The sequence below is a fragment of the Megalops cyprinoides genome, chromosome 15 (genome assembly GCF_013368585.1).
Source record: "Megalops cyprinoides isolate fMegCyp1 chromosome 15, fMegCyp1.pri, whole genome shotgun sequence".
Lineage (NCBI taxonomy): Eukaryota > Metazoa > Chordata > Actinopteri > Elopiformes > Megalopidae > Megalops > Megalops cyprinoides.
Genome location: NC_050597.1, coordinates 25,974,446 through 25,997,762, shown reverse-complemented (window position 1 = coordinate 25,997,762; position 23,317 = coordinate 25,974,446). Strand labels below are relative to the sequence as shown.

At 48.5% G+C, this 23,317-nt stretch overlaps 1 protein-coding gene across 6 annotated transcripts in view; it reads left to right on the top strand.

Annotated features, from left to right (window-relative positions):
* ltbp1 (latent transforming growth factor beta binding protein 1) overlaps positions 1 to 23,317 on the top strand; it is a 106,519-nt gene that overhangs the window by 28,146 nt on the left and 55,056 nt on the right. For all 6 annotated transcript variants that reach the window (XM_036546327.1, XM_036546326.1, XM_036546328.1 and 3 more), the window contains exons 5-10: positions 1,125 to 1,292; positions 10,049 to 10,267; positions 10,899 to 11,161; positions 12,927 to 13,029; positions 18,895 to 18,969; positions 22,499 to 22,621. In XM_036546327.1, the coding sequence (XP_036402220.1) occupies positions 1,125 to 1,292; positions 10,049 to 10,267; positions 10,899 to 11,161; positions 12,927 to 13,029; positions 18,895 to 18,969; positions 22,499 to 22,621 (951 nt within the window). The remainder of the gene's footprint in view (positions 1 to 1,124; positions 1,293 to 10,048; positions 10,268 to 10,898; positions 11,162 to 12,926; positions 13,030 to 18,894; positions 18,970 to 22,498; positions 22,622 to 23,317) is intronic.

Below are 23,317 nucleotides of genomic sequence, written 5' to 3'. Positions count from 1 at the left end.
GGGTGAAAAAGCTCCAATCCACCAGGCCTGCCTGCTCTTTTTTTAATGATTTCTTGGCTGCTATCCCTGCTTTTCCCCTCTGTCTGGGGTGAACAGCTGACAGCCGCAGACGAAACGTAGAGCTCGGCAATCCGGGCTTTGGGTGGGGGGGGGGGGGGTGAGTTGCCAAGAAGCTGTGAAGAGAACTGTAGAGCGAGAGGGAGAGAGAGTGAGTTGTGTGTAGGGATGGGGGGAAAGACAGAGAAAAAGAGAAGGAGAGGAAAGGAACTGTCTGCAGCAGCTTGCGTCACTGGGGGAGAAAAAAAAGACAGAGAGCGAGAGAGAGAGAGAGAAGAAAAAAGGGAAAAGTTGGAGCGCATTCCTGTGGTGTGAGATGCAGGAGACCTGAGACAGATGCCTCTCAGAGCACATCCGAGGGCTGGGTCTGGGCTAGAGGGAGGAAAGAGGCAGGGCATGGGGGCGGAGGGGCGGTGGGGGGGGTGGTGATGGGGTGCAGGCAGCTGGGTTTTTTAGGTGATGTGGGCAGCAGTGACTTCATCCCGGCAGAAAGTGCTGCTAGGAGACGATCTTAAGGAAGACACGCCAAAAGCTGGAGGGGTTTTTTGAACTCAGCTCCAGGGTGGCACAGTTTGGCTTCGGCCGGCGCGTTTGGCGAGGCGGGACGCAGGAGGTGGGACGACGGGGAGAACAGGGGGGAACCGACCTGCTATGCCCACCCCTCATAATAAGAATAAAGGGTGGCATTGTGATCGGCTAATACCCACGCTCTGGGAACTTGACTTTTCGATGAGGAATTGGAGTGCATCCCAGAGTTTTGTTTGCTGAACTTTTTTTCTCTTTTTTTTTTCTCCTACTCATGTTTCAGAGACGCCACTGGATTTAGGAGGAGAGAGAGAGAGAGAGAGAGAGAGAGAAGGGGGGGGCCACAAAAGAAAGATAAAGGGAGAGAGAGAGAGAGAGGACAGGAGTACATGTGAAGTGGAGAGGCAGCCTTTCGTCTTTCTAAAACTTGAGCAGACCTGAGGCTGGCTGTCGGAAAAAGGCCGGGGGGGACGGGTAACCGATGGATACGCGGCTGACGTTCTGCTTCTTCTTCCTCCTCTCCTGGGCGTCCTGGCTGGCAGTGGGGAACCACACGGGCCGCATCAAGGTGGTCTTCACCCCCACCATCTGCAAGGTAACCTGCAGCGGCAGCAAGTGCCAGAACAGCTGTGAGAAGGGGAACACCACCACCATCATCAGCGAGAACGGGCATGCCACCGACACCCTCACGGCCCCCAACTTCAGAGTGGGTAGGTACAACCCCCCCCCAGCACCTCCTCGCCACCTGCTGTGCCGTATCGCACCACCTATTGCATCATGGAAGATGAAGTGCCAGCTCTGCGTGGGCATTAGTTTGTTTGTCCGGCCAAAACCTGTGATTTCAAACGCTGTACGTGAATTATTACAGAGTTATTGGAACTTTGGATGAGAGTTGTCTCTGGAGCTTACTGTGTATCATATCCTTGCCCGAGTGAAGGATCTGACTGTCCAATATGTTACAATATACCGGATTAGGCTGATGTGGTGCAGATTGAAGTGATACAGATCTGTGTAGATCTGCTTGTGTACCATTGTTTCTCTGTCTGTTACAATTCAGCAAAATGAGAAAGGGGTATTAAAGTGATGTATAAGAGATTACTGTGCTTCTTGAAAAAGGTAAGCAATTCTGGAATTTTTGGACTGTTGCTCCAAATACGGTTTCGCTTCAGGAGGTGTTTTGCTGTCATTTGGAGGCGTGCTCTTTGTAAAAAATCCCATTCCCATTCACAGTCCATGTGCTTGCAAGACGCCCCCTCAATTCTGTGCACGTACTGGAAGAGTCTCATTGTAGGGGCCCTAACCTGTTCCAGGACCATATAAGGAACTGAGCTCTGTTTGACACAGTCCTGTGGAAAGAGCAAAAACAACCCACGTTCCCTTCAGACACGGCTCCAATATTTACCAAGAATTTGATGCTGTCACCCAAATGTGTGTGTGTGTCTGTGTGTGTGTGTGTGTGTGTGTGTGTGTGTGTCTGTGTTTCTGTGCATATGTGTGTGTGTGTGTATGTGTTACTCTCTGCGTTCCTATGTGAAAGGACAGAGGGAAGGGGGCATTTTCAAAGGCAGGTGATCCGCAATACCCATGATTTTCCTCAACCATAACATTAAAGACAATAATGGGTAATGGAATAGGTAATGAATAAATGCAAAGATAATGGATAAGGATTTAATACATACAGGGACCTTTATGGATACATAAGGAACTTTACTCAAACAGTTTGAGTAAAGAACTAACACTGCCTGTGAGTGACAAATCATGTATTGTTATGGCCCTTCATACTTATTACATCCTTATACTTGGTGGAAATTCTCATAGAATCTTCTTTCTCTCTTCGCTGATTCTTGTGTGTGCTGAAGGAACTGTGGATTAGCGACTGGTCCCTGACTTATCCACCGCTACGGGAAGTTGGTGCGGTCACGGATGAAAAGGTTTTTGTGACGTGCAGTCCCAGAATGGCTATTGCAGGAACCGAGGCATTGGGACTGTGTAGTGTCACTGAAAGCTAGCGAGTGCTGTACATATTTGTGTTTTGAAAAGTGAGTCATTACATTAGGAGAGGTCTAGTTATGACTATAATTATGTTTATATTATTATAGTGAAGTACCTCTTGACTGGGGCTTCTTTTTCCTTGACAGGAAATCCTCTGCCCTCCTGAAACAGCCCTGGTCTTGTTCATTTTCCTCAGAGTTGTGTCCTGCAGTATCTGTTTTTAACTGAACATGGCATGGATGGCTAGCTTGGCCAGCGCCCAGTGGCGGTACCCAGTACTGTTAGAAGGGGCGTGTTTAGTGTCGAGCGCTTTACTGTCAGGAAGGGGGAAGGGAGGGGGAGGGGGGTGGCTGTAAGTGTTTTGACTTTGACTACCTGGAAAAGCGTCTGGTGATCCGTCAGGGCGAGCTACCTGTTGAAACACGCAGCCGGGCTGTGCTGCTGCTCATCGAGGCAGAGTGCCCTGGGACCGACGTGACGCTGAGGCTCCAGGGCAGGTTTTGCGAGAAGACTTGAGATATTTACATTGCTGGCCCAGTCCTGGAAGACATATGAATTATGAGAAGAGAGTTTTGAAGTAGCAGAAAGTCACCGACTTGCTCAATAACGAGGGAGGGAGGAATCTTCCCCTACCTGCCCCAGGCACATAGTCAATTAAAACTATTAGCAGACTTAGGAATAGCTTAAGTTGTTTTGTGACTTGTGACTCATGTATTCAGGGTGAGGTACAGCTGTGCTTTTATGCATACCTTCAAGCCATTGTAAGTCAAGTATTTTTCTTTAGCTACCAGGAGGAAGGGATGGGTTCTGTGAGGGTGGGAGTTTGGGGTGGTAGTGGGGATGGGGGATGTTTTTCACCACGAATCCGTATAATTAAACACCATTTATACACAGAAAATATGAGAGGAATAATTTGATATTGGAAGCGAGGCCCTGCTGTGGTATTTTTCATTGCGGAGTCAACCCAAAAAAAAAAAAGAAAAAAGAAGAGAAATGGTGGAGGGTTCCAGCATCCGCACTGATTTACAAGCTCCAGCGTCAGTTTTCACAAATTCCTCCAGCTGATATCCTGCCTAGTCAGCGCAAGGTCTGGAGCAGGGGTGTGTTTTGGGCTGCCGCGGTACCCTCTGTCGCCCAAAGGGACTGAGTCTGTCTCCCCCGCTTCCTCACCTCAGGCACGCCATGCAGAGGAAACAGACCGCCTGCCCCCCCCGCCACACACACACAGACACACACACACACACAGACACCCCCACCTCTCACCCCAGTCCCACCATAACTTTGCCACGGAGATCCGAGATTTTCTGTCGTTCTGGTACCTCACACATGGTGTTCACTGCCCCACATCTAACCCAGCCCCCACTCCATAAACACCCCCCCACACCCCACCACAGCACCCCCAACTTTGACATGTTCTCCCCCAGGTGCCTCAAGAAGCAGTCCAAGAGCTTTGCGCCTCCTGGACCGTGCCAAACTGCCTTATTAAAGCCCATCTTCCCTGCCAGTTCGATGTGTGTCCGCCGCGGACTTGACAGTGCCATGGCATTTAGGGCAAATTAAGCCAAATTGAAGGTTTTGGAAGGGGATGGGCTTATCAGAGAAATTTGGCTCATTTTTCCCTCTTTTTTTTCAATGAGACATTGAAGCAGCAAGCTCACCAGGGGGATATTGCCAAGATGTGTGGCAGAGAGCCTCAGAGCTCAACCACAAGACTGTTTTGAATGACTCTCCATCGTACGGTAACCACACCTGTCCTCCTGTTTGGATGTCATACCCCTTCTGTTTTGTGAGATGCTGGGGTTCAGACCTCTGTGGATTATTTAATTGAGAATCGAGTGCCTTTTTCGCCCCTTGTTTTGGGATTAGGCCTGAAGGCCCCTGGGCAGCTTGATTTATGAGTAGCGCCAGTTAATAGAGATTTTAGGGCTCTGCTGGGTCTCGGGTGTAATCAGGTGCACGGTCAATATAATTGGAAACAGGTGAGGTTCCGGGGGAAACTCGGCAGCTTGCAGCGCTCTCTGAAACAGACAGCGCCAGGAATTTGGCCAGACACTTGCCAGAGTTTTATTGAATCCCTTCTCCCTGCATACGCAAGTGCGATTCTGTGGTCCCATCCTTAAAAAAAAAAAAATGAAGTGGGGGTGGGGGTGGGAGGGGGGGTCCAGTCCCGTCCTGTCCCATCCAGCGGCAGAACGTGCTGGGGAGTTTATGAACTGTGCAGTCCTGGCCTTATATGGTGCTGGAGATCGGAGTGGAGTACTCCCCTCTGGTAGCTGTCATTTCCTCCCTGTCAGATTTCATTAGTTTACAATCACTGCGCTGTCATTTTTTCCTTCCAAGATTTTTTTTTTACAGATCACTTTAAGTGTTTTTTTTTTCTACCTGGCAGTGGGGGGAAGCGGCCCTTTATGGCAGCCCTGCGGTGGAGTGGACTGACGCGGCTCCGGTTGCCAGGGCCCGTGCCCGCAGTAAACACCCGCCTCGCCTGCGCTGTCTAGGGTTGCCTCGGCCGCGCCAGCCTGCCCACTCCGCCACCGCAGAGCGGGCTCTTTCCGCCAAGACCAGACGCGCGTCTTAAAATCTCATCAGGCGGTCCGGGCCCTCTGCGAGTGGCGCCGCTGACCCGCGCGGCACCCGGGCGTGCGCTGTGGGGACAGGAGGAGGGAGGGGCCTCGGGGGGGGGGGGGGGGGCGCAGCATGTCGGCGGACGTGTGTCGGGAGCCGCCACCGGCCGCTCTCAGCTTCTCCGCGGTGATTGATGAGGCGCCGGCTCACGGATGGCACGCCGCCCCGCAAGGTGCATGTGAAGCAGTCACCCCATTACGCGCTTACACTGGGGTTCGGGGGAACATCTGGAGAGCTGCTCGTGCGCCGACGTGGTGGATTACAGCGCCGATTGTTTTTTTTTTGTTTTTTTTGCCAGTGAAATCACGGCGGACTCCCAATCAGGAGTGCTGATCTCGAACCCAAGCGAAGCATCTGTTTCGCATTGCTGCCTCATATCCCTCTGACGTCATTACGCCGTTGCCAGCTTGTTCTGCAGACAGCTATTTCAGTTGTTCGCGGCAGTTTGTCTTTAAATAATGACGGCGGTGTATCTGGAGAATGGCACGAGCAAAAATTTGAATTTTGACCGCGTTATTAATGCCTGTAGCTGAAAATAGCGGGAAAAAAACACGAGACATGAACAGAAAGGAAATGAAATGAAAGGAAAAGAAGGGAGTGAAATAACAGCGTGTGGGCCCTCTTTATTTTAAGCGAGCGGAACGTGGATCGGAGGGCTATAATGGTGACATTTCCCTCTCGCGCTGTAATCTTTTGCCACCCACAATTAGGGTGGCTTGTTTTCCCTCCACAACAAGATGACTCCTCAACCGCTGTGGGTGAGTGTGGTTTGTAGCTGGGGTGACATAATGCATTGTAATGAGTCCTATCCTGGATGAGGAGGTTTGGAGGTCATTTACCCCAAATCGCTGTTGGCCTCAAGCCGTCTACCCTCAGTGGCATCCGGGCTGTGGCTTTGGTGAGGGCCCACAAGAAAGCACAGCAAATAACGGGAGCTGAGACAGGGAGGGACCTGGCATCTGCCGAATCTCTCCTGCGCTCACCTGCGGGCACACGCGTTCGCAGCACAGCGGCATTGCGGGAAGATTGCCTTCAGTGTCTGTACGCGTTCTCCAGGGCCCATCACAGGAAGCTGAACATTGACTCATTTCGGCATTGGCTAACTCGCAGGCATTTGGGTATCACTACGATAGATCCATTGCAGCTTGTCAATCTCACAGTAACTCGCAGCCTATTTGTGTGCTGAGGCGTCCTCGGATTACCTTTGACACTGACAACGCTGTGCAAGTGGTTTTTTTGAGTTGCCCATTGTCTCCCTAAACTCAAAAATATCCATATCTGTACAAAATATATCCACTGTCCTGTCAGATAGGAAGTATTTGCCCTTTCAGGGTCGAACTTTTAGTTTTAGGCAGTGATAAACATTCTACCTCAAAAAAGTTGTCGTATTTGATTGCATCCCAGCACTGACAAAGGGTGGGTTTTAAAGACATGAAAAAAATTCCTTTATAAAATCAAATAGACAAGGCCTATATGCTGCAGCAGTTGTATAAAGCTAGAGGAGGCAAAAGTGAATGTAATAAACAGTTGGACTAGGCTGCTCGCTTGACCTGGAAGTTTTTCACCAGAAATTGTTGTGGTGTCTGATGAGCAGGTAGTGACGTTCTATTATTATACTTTCTAAAAAAAAAAAACCAAGGTAGAATCTGTGGGAGAACACCTGATGCTCGAAACTGCAGCTGCCCCCCTAATTACACGGATCGGGCCTTGAGAGCAGGGGCTTTGGTCTGGCAGGTTGAGCGAAGACTTCAAACAGCGCCTCAGCTGCCGGTGCGAGCCGGGCCTGGGATTGGAGGCCCGGGAGCAGTGTTATTGTCACTCTAATGAGGGGTTTTGGGTAACCAGATTTATTACACCGCTTATTAAGTGCCACTGCTGCAGATCCGCGGCTTCCCGCCGCCGCCAGCGCCCGGGCGCTCCAGCAAAAGAGCTCCGCGCCTTGGCTTTGTCATCCTTCACTAAAACTCTCTGGGGCGGATGCCTGCTTTGATGTAGATCCACGGACCTTCCACTGTAGTGACAGTTCATTGCACTGAATGTTTTTTTTTTCCCCTGCAATTTGCAATTATGCCACTCTGGTCTTGCTGTTGTTGTTGCTGTTGTTGTTACTTAGTTAGTTTGTGCAATGTCTACGTGGGCCTAATTCCTATCAAAGGTTTTTAGCTGGGGTCACTTCTCCCAAGGTCAGGGAGAAGTTATTCGGATTGCGGAATGGCCTGTCCCGTTTTAATGCCTCTCGTTAACGCCTCCGTGAAAATGGTGTGTGGGAAAGGGTGCATGCGAGGCACACAACCCGGAGAGCGAAAAACAGGGAGATTTTCTGCACCAGTGAGGGTTTTGTATCTAACACGGGGCATGGAGATGTTTTTCTTTCCAGACAATTTCTTTTCATGGACTGACAGAACTCATCAGGTTCTGCTTAAGCCTCGGTCGGCCATCAGTGAGAGCGAACGGCGTCTGAGATTTAGATAGCTGGCGATTAAGAAAAATCCATACTGTGCTTGCCTGTTTGTGTTTCAAACAGACCTTGTTTTCGTTTTCATTATGCATAACATATACAGCGCTGTGGTGTTTATTTTGTGCCACTGCACGCAGAACGTATAAATAATATATTTCTTCGTCACGTCCAATGGACTTCAGTCCATATTTCAAACATTTATCCGGGGTGAGACAAGTCTGTTTTTATCCATTTCAAATGGGCCGCAATGTGTGCTGTGATAATACACTTTTTGTGTGCAAGTAGAAATGTCACACAGATTACTTGGACATATCAGGATGTAATTTTTCCTATACGAGTATGGTTTTGATCCAAGGTCAGGATGGATGTGAACACAGTCTGGGTTTATCTAGAGACCTGTTCAAATTTGACCAGCTCTGTGTTTAAAATCCAACACCAGAACCATGTCTGTTTTCTTTTAAACTGTATTAAATACCACGATTATACTACTTACGTACATATGACATTGCACGATACACCTTCCAGGAATTTTTTCCCTCCATAGTCTTGTTTGACATGCTTTTCTACAGCATGTAATGGGATGCCAAAAGATGGTGATTACTAGTTCTCTTTCACTCAATTGAGCAATTCACTTGTGGTTTCAGGAGAATCCTGTAGTTACAGACATGGCAGCTCCAGGCAGCCGAAACTGTCAATTCTCACAGGCACCAGGTGCTCCCACAGGGAAGTGGAGACAGGGGAGTAAATGGCATAATTCCCCTCTGTATTTAACCAGAACTGGGGGCCTGTCTGCTTTTTTTTTGTGGGGGGGAGACGCGTGCTTAGAGCCGGGCAGCCGAATCCCAGAGCACCAGCGCTTTCGGTCTGCTGAGTGTCTCCTGGGTGACAGCTTGATTTATACTCCCTACCCACATGCCATTGACACATATTTCAAATACACAAGGCGATCTTGTTCCCCCCCTTGCTCTTCTCTTTCCAGAAGCTCTTTTTCTCTCTCTCTACCAAAGCCTCGCCAACAAACCTTTCCACAAAACGTCCTTCGCGCTGCAATTATTGAAAATTACTGCCGGAATCGAGCAGCTAATGTTCTAATTCTGATACTTTCTCTCCCTCCTCTTGCACCCCCCCCCCCTTCCCTGCTCCTGCTTTTCGATGAATATGGCTTTCCTCTACCGTGCGGCAGTGGTGCGCCACGCGTGTGGAGACTAGCCACGGCTGTGGAGGAAATTCCTTTGTGGATGAATAAGCGAATAAGCTTTTGGGTGAATGACAATGCTCAGGGAAAGAGAGAGAGAAAAGAGGAGAGAGAGAGAGAGAGAAAGAGAGAAAGAAGAGGAGAGAGACTTCATAGCGGGCCAAAGGCATAAGCAGCACCTTGAAGGCCTCAGATCTTGACTTGTCGTTTTAGTGCGCGGCATTCCAATTCGAGAAACAAGAGCTGCCTCTTACTCTTGCATCACCTGCTCAGGTCGAACCCACGCATATTCTCTAGTCTGGATGCCATGAATCATGCACCCAGCCCAGGGCAGCAGCCTCCTTCAGCAGGAAACCTCACGTGATTGTCAGGGTGGAAAAAAATCTATGGAGGATAACTGAATAAAGCCCAGTGTTCTCACTTAAGGTGCTTACAAAGGCATTGTAATCTTTCGGTGTAATGGATCATTTGACGCCCACCTCTGTATTTCATGTGTGATGGATACGGATGGCAGGAGCAAGCAGTTGGCAGGTTCCCTCCCGTGTATTTGGACACCATTGTGTAATGGTGTGGAACCCTGGAAGATTGTAGCAATGTTTGCTTTCATCCAACGGCTCAGGCTTTGTTCTCATTGGTCTGAGTTGATCTATCTGTCCCTCTGCAGTCTCTCAACACATGCTTTTGTCCTGTTGGTATATACGGAGCGCATAGACAGGCAAACAAAAGTCAGAAGGCAATAACAGAACATAAAATGTAAAACAGGCTTGGTAAACAACCTTTTGTTTTGTTTATTGCGTTGGTTTGTTTAAAGCCAATTTTTATTATTAACCCTTCCGGAAGTTGAAAGGAGCTAGCTGGAATGAAAAAGATCGTTTTGTGTGTGTTTGTGTATGTGGAATATGTGTGTGTGTGTGTGTGTATGTGTGTGTGTGTGTGGTGGGGGTTGGATGCTTGTATGTGTGGTATTTCTTTAGAATCTACACCATTCTAGTGACAGGCTAGTGTCCTTTTAGAATCACCAAGGATAATAGGTGGCTGTTTGCAGCACATTCAACAAAGCCAAATTTTTATGAAGTTTTGTTGTTGTTGTGGGATCATCAGTGGCCTCAAGACAAGGTCCAAGAGTGTGTCGGTTGAGTCCGCAGGCTTTCACCCAGCAGGTGTTTACCCTCCCTTTGTGTGTCTGTCTTCTTTAGTGGTCTGCCACCTGCCCTGCATGAACGGTGGGAAGTGCAGCAGCAGAGACAAGTGCCAGTGCCCGCCCACCTTCACCGGAAAGTTCTGCCAGGTCCCCGTGCCCAATGGCAGCCAGCGACAGCCCACCCAGCAGCAGGGGTCTGTCAGCTACAGCCAGACGTCGCAGGTCCACTCCACGCACACGCTGCCCCTCACATTCGGAGGAGGGCAGAGCCAAGGTGAGGGCGCCATTGGACCCCCCCCCCCCCCCCCCCCCCCCACACGGGTCCTCCCCCTCAAGGTTCTTCCAGGAGCCACACGCTCTTCAACTTTGTGGCAGGCAGCAGCTACGTGCTGTTTCAGGAGGAAGCACAAAATGGTAGCAGTGGAAAGCAGAGCGAAATAGCAGGAAATCCACTATGCATGCTTATTATAAGGATGGTCCAAAAAACCTGTTTGCTTAGAACTGAACAGCAATCAAGCATCTGTTTTCTGATGAGTTTTGGATCTGCAGTTGCCCATAATTCCTTTCTCAGCTTTGACCAAAACCTCAGTTAAGATTGCATGGACGTCGAAGCCTCCTTCAGGAATGGGTCGGCCCTTACTGGCTGATACTGTGTGTCTTTTGTTCCGACATATGGCTTTCCTCAGAAGGCCGTGGTTTACTCAGCTTTAAACAAACCCTCTATTGAATGTCCGTCACAGTAATTGTTTTTTATTTCATTCTCAGCTTTAATCTGGAAGCATTTAACTCGAAACAGGCGTTTATTTGTTCTCGGGCACATCTCCTTCGGACGTAACAGACGTGTTCGTTCTCTCCTGTGTGCGCTCATCCTCCCACCCCTCCCCTCCCCCGCCCCTCCCTCACAGGGAAGTTTCCCAACATGGTCAACATCCACATCAAGCACCCGCCGGAGGCCTCTGTCCAGATCCACCAGGTCTCCCAGCTGGACGCCAGCGGGCAAAAGCAGAAGGGCTCCCAGTCGGGCCATTACACCTACCACACAGAGACCAGCCAGAAAGGACAGCAGACCCACACCGTCTACCCCAACCAGCAGACCATCATCCACCACTACCCTGTCACCTCCAAGAGCCAGCTGGGCCGCTGCTTCCAGGAAACCAGTGGAACTCAGGTGAGGGAGAGATGGAAAGGGTTTTCTGCAGGACTGAAGCCACTAGCAGAAACGTGATGGCCTCAGATATGGGTTGTTTTTCCTTTGTAATGCAGTGTCCCTAGTCCAGAAATAAGATCTTTGTCTGCACCTGCTGAGGTCATAGCCTTCAGTGAGTGAGTGACTGAGTGAGTGAGAGAGATAGAGTATTAGATAATGAGCGACTGAAAAAACAACTGAAAGAGAGGATTAGTTGCAGTTACTAAGTGAGTGAGTGAGTGAGCGAATGAGTCAGTGAGTGAGCAATTGAGAGAGTGTGCAAATGAGTGAGTGTACATTTCCCAGTTCTTATTGAATTTCCACTCTCTGATAGAGATTGCTTAATGGATTCTTGGGCTTGGGAGAAAAGGTCAGGGGTTATTTTGCAAATCCTCCTACTACATGAAACTGAAGGTTTGGGGTGAAGTTTTTACATGGTGGTAGAGGAGGGCTGTAATTTTCTTTTTTTTTTTTTTATGAAGTTTTACTGAACCTTAAATTGAATCTCCTCAGACAACTCCATCTCACTCTTTTCTGATTGATTTTTTTTCTCTCCTCCTCCTCCTCCACTCACTGTTTTTCACCCCAAAAATGATTCCATTGTTGTTGTATGAGGAGAAGGCTGATAACTCTATCCTGTTCCTGCTTTGGTGATCCTCGGCCGCAGTGGCAGCTGCTGGCAGCCGGAGCGGCTGACCCAGGCGGCCGCGTGAGCCATGCAGAAATCGCCCTACTGACAATTACTAGAGAATAAGTCCTCTGGAGGGGGGCCAGGCTCGCAGAAGAAATCAGCTCAGTGAGCGCTAGCCGGGCTGGATTCTTGGCATCCCATTTGTTTCTGTGAAGTGGGTTGGCCCACGGGGAGAGCGTTCGCATGTTTTAAGCAGGGCCTGCTAGCTCCTCTCAGCCGGCTCGCCCTCCTTCTGGGAAAGACGTGATTGCGTTTTCCAATGGACACGCTTCAGAGCGCTCCCTCCTGCTGTTTTTTATTTATTTATTTTTTTTATCTTTTCCAAAATTGCAAGCAATCAACTGATATACCAAGCTGCCTATGAAAATTGTTTTCAAAGAGGATTAAAACTTAATATATCAAGCGCTAATCAGCAATCAGACACGTCTTCTTGTGTTTCCGTGGTTGTATGTTTTGGGACTAGGATGATCCGGAGTTCAAATTAGATCTATTTGGATGTATTTGCTGTGGAATGTTTGTTAAATGTATTTCCAGAGAATACAGATATTATCAAAAAATCCCCTCAATGAAATTGAGTTATATCATTAACCAGCGGGATTATTTTAATCACATCACAACCATAATAGCAGTACAGATATAATTTTACACATTCCGTACTCATTACGTGTATTACTGTTACTGTTAATTGCATATTTTTCCAGAATGTCATTTTAATTTTCCTAACACTTACCTTTTGATGTATGAATCTGAAGTGTACAGTTGTGAAAAAAGCCCTTTTCCCAGCCTAGTCTTTGTGCCTTGTGTCCTCATTTAATACAGTTCAGTGTGCTGGTCTGAGAGTGCTTGCATGTGTTGCTTTTTGTCCGTGGATCGCATCATTCAAGCTCAAGGCGTAGACTGATAGATCAATGTGATGCTAATAGATAATAGCTCCAGTCAGTAGGCACTCCTGTGCCTTTACCTGGGGTCCACCACACAGTAGGGGAGAGGTGGGCTGTGGTTTTCCTGTCGGATGGGCTGCTCTGACCCCGGCGTGACCTCTCATTTTTATTCCAGTGTGGGAAGGCTCTCCCTGGCCTGTCCAAACAAGAGGACTGCTGTGGGACTGTTGGTACATCCTGGGGGTTCCACAAGTGCCAAAAGTGCCCCAAGAAACCATGTAAGTGCTTGTTTTTACTTTCCACTTTTATCCAAATCATGTGATCATAAATGACTTTTAGTGCTTCCCAATGCAAATAGCCCTGTTCTGCTGTGTGTGGGTTTGGGTCCCAGCTTTGTCCAAAGGCTTGACAACTGGAACCGTTTGCTTCACTGGTCAGCACTAAGTGGGGTAATGGCTCAGCACAAGAGAGTTAAGGAAAGCTAATCTTAAACTACCTGATCCACTTTGCAATGTCAACAGCCTAAATTGCTGCAAACGATGTAGGAGAAAGTAGCCGGATGGGTTAGCTAGGTATGTAGCTACAATGATTAAATAAAAAACTATATGTACATCTAGCTAGCTTGCTAATGTTTCATGGGAGCAAAGTGAGGTGTTTTCAAAGTTCACCCTTCACTTTTCATTTTGTATTTTTGTTTCTTGTTGGTTTGTCAGTTGTTTAGGTTAAATGCACTTAAACTCTGAGAAATGAATGTCTTCACAGATTACAAATCCTGTCCATGTAGGGTAAGAGGGAGTATATAAGGTCATGAATGAGCTGTTTTTTCTTTTTTAGTTTATTAATTTTCTTCTTTGTGAGTCACTTCAGGGCTAGCTAGCTGACTAATCTGCTACTTTCTCCAGTTCACAATCCTCACGAACGTGGGGAGGAAGTGGTGGTGTCTGTGGTAAAGACCCCACATGGATCGGGCATTCCAGATGGATTGATCCGCGACCCTGGAAACTCTGATCGTGTGGTGTTGTCACGCCCGTCGTGAGAGCCTGCTTTTTACAGCTCAGAACCCCATGCAAGCTGAGACATCACTCGGCCTCCACCCTGTTCAGGGGGCTTGTTCTCCCCAAGCTCCAAGGTCTACCTGCTGCACAGAACATCAGGATCCGATTAATCAATGAGACGGGGAATGTGCGGAAGAGACTTGTTTCTGTTCGAGAGGGGAGCGACACATCTGCCCCTTCAAGTGCGTCCAAAAAAAAGCGAGAATGGTTTTTACAGCTTGAGTCGGAAAAGGAGTGTGAGGCAGGAGGACTAGGGGTTGGAGGGGGTGGGGGGTGGGGGGGGGGCTACTGGGGTGGGCGGATGGAGAAATAATAAAATTCTCTGATTACACAGAAGTCCTGAATGTGCTGACTCACACGGCCAAACAAATCGAAAGTCCTGTCGCAGTAATGAGCCGATTCCGCTGGAACATTTGCTGGACTCCGGGCCTGGCTGCTGACTCATTCCATGGCATTTCTTAAGAGCTTGGCCTTTAGAGTCATGTATGAAAATTTCCCCTCTCCCAAGAACCCTGTAACATTTTGTCTGCATTTTACCCATATAGGGAAATACATGCCATTTGTGTAGACCCAGTTTAAATTATCCAACCCTCTTTTTTTAAAAAAAAAGTTGGAGAACGTTCAAAAAATGCAATGTTCGGATGTTTTCAAACAATGTCGGGGTCACCATTTAACCCCCGTTTAGGAGATGATCTCATCTGAACAAATGAACTGCTGGAGACAGCGGGACTATTTCTATGCCAGGACTCGCTGTGCTCCCATTGCAGTATTTACATTTAAACAGACGAGGCGAAATGATACACAAGCCAGCCGTTTTCCGAAAAACTGACTCTCTGCCTTTTGCGCGCATACATGTGTTGTGTGTTCACCACAAAATGAAAATAAATATATATCGAGGAGGGTCACAATGAGTTTGGAACATGACTTGACCCCTGTGTTTATGGAGATGAAAGGTGGGGCCGCTGGCAGCTGTTTATTTTCAGAACAGATCTGTGAAAATCCTGAGTGCCTTCATGCCAGCCTCCCTCCCACATGGCCCTCTTTCTCTTCCTGTGCTATTTTTACCGGTTGTTACCCAGTGGAGATGGGGAAGGTTAGCCAGTGCGTGGCAGTCATTCCGGCTCGTACCCCCCCGAGAGCTGGTGCGAGAGCGTACAAAATTGTGCTTTTTCCCTCCCATTAAATGACGGGAGATCTTTGAGAGATTGGGGGCATGTTTAACCAAGAAACGCTTTTTACCCCAGAGAACGCCCTATATCGAACTCCAGCCCGGAGCCATTAGCAGAATGACTGGACCTGAGGGGACCTGGGCATCCCTGCTCAAACAGCTCCCGGACTCAGAGGAGCTCATCTTACTGTTTTTCTGCTGGAAGCGGCGTGACCCGTGCTCCCAGACCACAGAACAATTGTTGCATTCATTTCGCCTGGCTCACGAACACCGTTATCAGGGTATTAAATGAAGAACTCATACGGTTTTGATCAGGGAGTCATGTGACATAGTAGTCCTACAGAAATTTTCTGTTTAAGTGCTGCAGTTTACGGCAAGGGTAAAAAGCTAAGTCCATGTCCTGGTTGTTGTGGGAATGCGGAGGACAACGCCCTTCTGCTGTAATGGCCTCAAAAGCATGTTTGACCTCCTGTCCGACCAATCAGAGCAGAGCTAGACACACAATGTTCATAAGTCTCTATTGCAGGTGCAGTAGTGTATGCTGTTCTAAATAATATTTTGTTAATAATAATAATAATAATAATAATAACAATAATAGCAACAGTAAGCATCAGAAGGCTTCTAGTTTCTCTGTCTGTTTGACAGAAACAGCATTTCCCCAGCCCAAAACCAAGCCCCCTGCTCTTTGTCAGTGTAACAAAGCCGCAGTGTTAGCCCTCTTGGGTTTTGAGTCAGGAATGGCCGGGGTGTGAGGTAAGCATTCATGTGCGGGCGCGGTGCAAAGCTAAGTCATGGTACGCTGGGGACAGTTGGAGCCGGTAACTAAATTAGCTTACCCTCAGACAAGCTTGCCCTTGTTCCCCTTGTTGTGCAGGCAATCGCCTTTCAGGCATTTGTGTGCCACTCTGCTACAAGTGCCGCAAAGCTCTCCAGCGCTTCGTCTCCCCCGCGTCACCTTTTGGGGGAGAGAGCAGCGCACTGCGACAGCTCGGTAATACCTTTCAGCTGGAAACGTGTGGTGCAACACTGCGCTTGCGGGACAGGAAATGCCACTTAACAGCTTTTCAGCCAGGATTCTCGCTGCCCTCCGCCTCCTCTGCTGCCTGCCGGAGCCGCTCCTGAATATTCATCAGCAGATGCTGTCCACGGCCGCGCGGCGCAGCGGAGGAAATTAACGTTAACCTTCCGAAGTTAAACAGCGCAGACGTGTGACGTTCGGTGCTTGGATCGGAGTTGCTCTTTCCTAGAAATACGCCCAAGGGGTTGCAGTGCGTAGGAAAAGGCAGACTGGCCGCATGAGCTATGGGGCCCACGTGCTTGTTCAGCCAGGGAGCATATGAACGTCATGTGAAAGATATTTTACATCTCTTTTTTTCCTCTTTCAATTCAGCCAGCAAGTATGACTGCTGACACACAGATTGAACGCATTCATATTTTGACAAATTACTGTTCCTGGAAGTTTCTTTTTTTGCCTCAGACATTACAGTTAGAGTGTTGTAATGTTGTCTGCATCACATTCATATGTTGGTGAATGTGGCTGTGTAACACAGTGGAATTGTGTACATAGCCACAGATCAACGAAAATATGTACAATTTTTACACAACCACTAATGTGATCAATTTTATTCACACCTTGTTCTCATCTCACAATATAATTCTCTAAATTGTGAAGTGAAGCATTGCTCCCTCTGTGAAAATCAGTTTGGTTCTGGCTTTCTGGTCCCTTTGCCCTTGTCAGAATTTATAGAAGAAGGAACTAAGGCTTGGTTGAAAGAGAATATTCCGACATGATCATGGTCCCAAGCGCACATTACGCAAAACCTACATAGAAATGGTTAAATGAACTCAAAATCAACATCTTGGACCAACCGTCGCTATTTTCCAACCTCAATACCGATAGCACGTTTGTGGTCTGAGCTCAGGAAGGCATTTCATGAGTGGAAACCAAGAAATCAGATGGAGCTGGAGAAATTCGGCCAGGAAGAATGGTTAAAAAATCCCTCCCGAGAAATGCTTGAATCTCAAAAGAGGCAACAAAATGCATGTTTTAAAGACATATGAGAGTGAACAATATCTTGATTGCAGGAATATAAATAATATGATGATTGTGTTGTTATTGAAATGTAGTTATTCGTAAAACACACACACATACACACAAACATATATATATGTAACATACATATATATGTACATATACTGTAGACATCGATAAAATATATACACACAAGGCAGTCTTAACTTTTTGTGGAAACCCTATCATAAACTGGCTCCTTGGGAGTTGAATCCTGTTTTCCCATAGCAATGTTTTAAGTGGAAGTTATGTTCCTGAACATGATCTTGAAATAGAATATATCAGAAAAAGACTGGATAAATATGGTATGAAGTCAAATATTTAGAAGATATATATATATACTTTATAAATATTTGGGCATTCAAATATACTTGCATTTGAAGAACAGTGTAAATATTCATTACTGGGGTTACAGTATTGGGAATAACAGGGAGAACAGCAAGATGCAAATCATAGTGTTCAGACAGGTCTGCGTTTACAGTGCAAGTAAGACAGTGAACACAAACAAAGGCTAAAATAATAATGAAATCTCCTGCAGCCCCTCCTCTCAAGTTTACTGAATGAAAATGACAAACTAAAATAAGAAAGATGATAGGAAAGAAAAACAAAAAAGACCCCCAGTGGAAAAAGTGTTGCCATTTCAAGACTGTTTTTACTGGCTCTTTCTCTCTCTCAGTCTCACTCCCCAGCCTCCCTGTGAATGTAAATCAGGGTTTTGTGTCATGAAACTAATTATTACATTAAAAATGCCATAAAAGCTGGTCATCAAAAGCCCTCAGCATTGTCAGAAGGGGAATTTGTACATATTTTTAAGCACAAAATAGCTTTTCACATATCCATATTCTGCTCTGGTGGGGTGCTGTGGTGGTAAATTAAACATAAAAACATGACTGAGGTGGCTGTTTGTTTTGCCATCAAAGCTGCGCGGTTTTCCGCTTTTTTCTGCGCGAAGGTCCAGCGTTCTGGGCTTGCTGAGGGAGATAGATGTGCAGCGGGCGGAGGGCCACCCGGGCCTCCGCCGCGTGGCCCTCCCTGCCCCTCCGGCCAGAACGCACCCTTTATGAGGGGCCTGGCCGGAACGGGACGTGACATCACCCCTCGAGGCGATCACTTCAGAGTCGCAGGCCGCCAGAGGCGCCGCAGACCCCGGCCTGGGAGGCAGGAGCGCGAAGCGCCGTCGTGTGCTCCCGGAGAGAAGGGAGAGAGACTCAAAGTGACAGCAAGGGTGCCCCGATCTGGCCGAGGACACGCCGCTGTCCTGTAATTGCCAGTGATGAAAGATGTCACTTCCCCCCCACCATTGCCACCCCACAGTGTAGGAGGGGTCAAGCGAAGTTTACCGAAAGTGTCGGGGTGCTGCGTCTGCTTCGGTCTCACGCCTCTCGAATCCACCCCGGAGTCCTGCGCTTCTCTGAGTCATCAGGGGTTGTCGTCTCGGCTCAAGTCAGGTACAGACAACAAAGTGAAGCAGCTGCTGAATCGAACTAAAAATGTCTGGAAACATCCGACGACACCTTGGGCAGGGGTTCACAGGCTGGAAAATATATTGTGCTTGCAGTTTTGCGATAAATACTAAGGCCAACGTTTTCTATTTAACTGACTTATGAATCACATAAAGTGAGATCATCAAACGCAGCAGGATAAGCTGGACCTGAAAATGAGTTTTTAGCTCACCAGTGGATGAAAATGTTGAATACCTCTCCAAGCACCGTAGGTGTTGGGGAGTAGACTAGCCAACCTGTTTTTAAGACACAGCAATAAAAATGCACTAAATTGTTTTGAGTGATTAAAATGGCCTATCTGAACACAAGCATTAAGTTTTTTTTCTCCTTGCTCTCATTTCTTCTAGCTATCCCTCTGACAGGGTCGAGACACGTAATGGACTGTCCCCCAGGATATAAGCGAAACAACTCCTACTGCCAAGGTAAGGGTTCAGACTGGCCTCTCGTTAAACATGTTTGAGGCTGTATTGCTTGGCTTTTGTTTTACACACAGAGAAAGGGGAGTTGTGTTGTTTTCACAGCATGGCGGACCCGCCTTTGCCAAGAGAAATGAGCCTTAGAAGAAGTGATTTGTCACCAGCAGTATAAAACCGAGAGAGAAGTGCTGCAATGCAAAAAATAAGGAATATGCCTTTTTGACAAGAGGATAATTCTCTCCCCCTGCCACACTTGTTTCTCATGTGCTGCCACTGACACTGCTCTCCACCTGCCAGCAGCGCCCTCTGCTGGTAGTCAACCTCGAGGTCCACTACAAACTTGCCCTGCCGAAGCTCGCCGGCCGAGGGGGAGGGAAGCCGATTTTTCATTTCCATAGGTTGTGTGCCAGCTGCCATTTCGCAGTGTCCCCAGAGTCGCCTGAAATCCATCACACGGCAAAGTTCCCCCCCTCCACCACCCCCGTTACACTTCGTCAGCAATCAATCCTGCTTTCATCAGACTTAAACACCAAACAGCAAGCGGGCAGAAAGAGCAGGTGCCATATTTGATAGATTCCTCTAATCTGCCTTGGATTTGGATATGATAGCGAGCGATGACTACAATACATCAGGGCTGGCAGTCGGGCCGCTTCCAGTGGAGTCCCACTGAATCAACAGCCTCGCAGTGCCCTGCGGCCTGGCTCATCTGGCCAGAGTGCTCACAGGAGAACGGGGACCCACAAAAGTCACCCTGTCCTGGGGTTTTCACCTCTTTTCAACAATCGCTCAGAGCACCTCTAGCCGGTCAGCAGTCATTCAAACTTCAGCACTTTGTCCATTGACTTGCTTTGGTTCTTCACTTTGCTTTTGGGCGGCCTGCTGTATGAAGTGTAGATGAACTTGAAGCACATTCTCAGGTACAGCGCTGTCCTCCTCCCCACTCTCATCTGTGCAGAGAGTAGAGAGTATACCGTTTCACAGTGAAGGCCCTGGGAACTGGGATTCCGTAGCAGTTCCACAAACTCTTTTGGACCGGTTTCGCTTTGGCGGTGGTGTTTGGCCAACGGGTGCAGAGCACAACATGGCCAACAGGGGGCAGTGTCCCAGCACCGATACCGAGCGAGGGCGGGGGGGTAGGGGTTGGGGGATGGACGCCACCTCCGCGCCGGTTAACCAAAACCACCGCTGAAACGAAACGGTTCGGAAGGGGAGTGGCGCGTGCTGCCTAGTCGGCCCGATGCCAGGGTGGGAAGGGAGCAGCCGGGCTCAGACAGCGCTATTTCTGCTGAGGTGTTGTGACTCACTGTAATCCGCCACATCCTGTTCCCTTATTATTATTATTACTCCTTTTTTTACTATCGGTCAAATTTTCATCCGAGCCTCTGTTTCTGTTTTCGTAGAAACTTGGCACGCTTGGTTCAGCGACTGCCGAACGCGCCATAAACGGCTCCAATGAAAAAGGGAGGGAGAGGACAGTGCCACTGTGTCGTGGCAAATAGCTTGCAGATGGCAGCACCTGGGAGGAAACCCTTAAAGGACTTTAACTCAATGGACTGTGGAGAGATCTCACTGTGCTGTAGTACACATTTGGTGTCTTTACATGGCCTATTGACAGTCCTTAGTCTGCCTGGAACTGTATCGATTAATAAGTGCTTGTAACAGGTGTGGTTTACGCCACAGATATCATGGTGACCTGTGAAAGAGTTCTTGCATCGAACACCCCCCCCCATCCCCCCGTCCCCCCCCCACACCTCCACCTTGCCCCCGGTCCTCCTCAACTCTCATTATTGTCATCAATAGCAATAGACTGCTGTCGCACACTTCAGTGAAACAAAGAGGCATTGTGTAAGTAGTTAGTTAGTTTCACCTACTCTGTCAATGCCGTTATGATCTGGGAGGTAATTACTCTGTCAGCGAGGTGATTGACAGTGGCGGTGGGCGTGACTTCCAGCAGATGTTGAAACTCAGGAGCGTGTTTGCACACACAGCGAGCGCAAGGATAATTGCCACTCACAGATATTTGTTGGCAAACGCTTTGTTAGAAGGAATGCGTTTTTTTTCTGAGATCCAGGCGTGCGATTTGGCGCTAAGAGCTATACGTGCTATATCTCCGTTTGCTCCGGGGGTAATGGGGAAGAGAGCTGTCACATCTCTGTTGCTGTTGGAACATCCATAGGTGTTCACCGCGGTAATGTGTGGCTTTCACTCGAGGCGACTCTCAACACAGCAAGACTGTGCAGGCGGGAAAACAGGGAACCCCGCAGAATACACATCGTTTCTTTAAAACATTCATGCTAATGGCTGAAGATTGCATGGGTGTGCTGTTTTACGGTGTAGCTGTGGGAGTCTTCGGTGCCTCTGCTGTCACCCGGCTGCTTTGCATCATACATGAGCCCCCCCCCCCCCACCCCCCATGCTCCGCGCCACGGCTGAGGTTACGCCTGACCAGCGCAGCACCTTCGCGTCTCTCCTCCATCCCGTTAAACAAAGAAAAGGAAGGTAGAATCGGTTTGGGGAAGCTTGGGGCCCGTGCCTCCGGACGCCTTAGATGCATTGATCCTCTGGAGTTGTGACGGAGGAAAGCAAGCAGAAGGGAATCGTGGGCCGAAGCTGCCTTTGCTGCTCCACACAGGCTCTGCTCTGCTGTATTACAGAGCCCCTGCATTTCAGCCCCAACCCCCCGGGGGGGGTGGGGGGGGGGGGGGGGTGGTGGGAGGTTACCGAGCTTCACCTCAGCTCTCATCTTCACCGAGGGCCCAGACCCCAGCGCCCCGGCATCTCAAGCGTATTTCTGCCTTCTCTCAGTGATCTCCTTTCTTCTTATTGCTCTTCGGGTTAGCGGCACAACATGTTTGAGAGATCTTTCATTTTGCATGAACTGTCCTCAATGTGCAGCGGTTGGTCAGCTCACAACAGACATGCACTGGCCATGTGTTTAGCACTGTTTCAGATACTTCTATTTTTTTTTTGGCAAGGTGGTCCTTCCCTATGTCTTAAGACGAGACTTACACTTGCACATTAGTGGGAACAGTTCAGAGAAACATGATCACTCACTCTTGTTTATCCTTGTGAACATGGCAACAGTCCTTGGATACTCACCTACTGGGTGCGGGATATCGGAGGAGGACGTCTCCTCCCTTTGCTGAATGGGAACTCCCTTATCTGTCCTTCATTCTACAAACACATGGCATCCTCATATTCATCCAATCAGAGATCGCTTTTGCAGTGGAATTCAGGGGTCTGGCCCACTGTAAAACTGTAAAAAACCTTACCCCGAAAGCTCCATGTAACTGTGATGAGCCTCACCAGGCTATTACCTTAAATATGTCTGTCAGTCAGACTGTTATATCAGCTTATGATGTACAGTGATTTCCTTCACATGCCTACATGGGATTTTAAGGGGTGTAGTTTGTTGTGTGGTGAACAGGGTTCATCAGGAGTGCACAGGAGCGAGGTTACAGTGCATCACAAAGCTCCTCTTTTACCTCTCTCAGTGTGTTTCTTTTTTCTCTCTCCCTGTTTATGTCGGTTGCAGATATCAACGAGTGCCTGATTCAGGGCGTGTGCCCCAATGGAGACTGCCTCAACACGGTGGGCAGTTACAGGTGCATGTGCAAGCCGGGCTTCATCCCCAACCCCACTCTCACCACATGCATGCGTAAGTTCCTGGGCGGGAGCCCCCCCTCCCCCCCGTCTCGTGATCATGATGGGCCCCGCGTCCGCCCTGGGTCCGTGTCCCCATTCCCTCTGCATTGTTTTGGCCTTTTTAAATCCCTTCCCACCTCCTTTTCTCTGAAAGAGTGAGATATCAAAAATTTCTTTGGCCGCGTTGCAAAAAATGGCCGAGAATGCTGAAACGATCTTTCATATGCATAGCATGGCATGAACGGAAACGCATAAGTATAGGGAAATCAAAATATGGTATTTATGATACGCCTTGGTTCCCCCAGGACATGATTGCATGTATAACAGTTCAATGGCTCTTTCATAGGGGTACTTGGATTTCATTTTGGCAGATTGCAGCGATGTGTCGGGGAGGGAGGGTCGGGGTGCTGAAAAATCATCTGACCACAGTGCACGCTCGTGCCAGAGATAGATACCCCCCCCCTCCACTGAGCCGACGTGTACCCCCCCCCATCCCCACCAGATTAGGAAAAAAGGAGAGGCCTAATTGAAAAAGTGAGGCTGGCTCGGCTGAGTGCTGCAGGCCTCGCCTGGGACTGCCCTGATGGAAGTGCTTAATCTTCCCGCAGTCTGCTCTCAGCGAGCAGCACGGCATCGGTCGCTGCCTCCTCCAGGCTCAGGAAATCAAAGCCGCGCCTTTCGACATGCGCAGGACCACCATTAGCAAGGA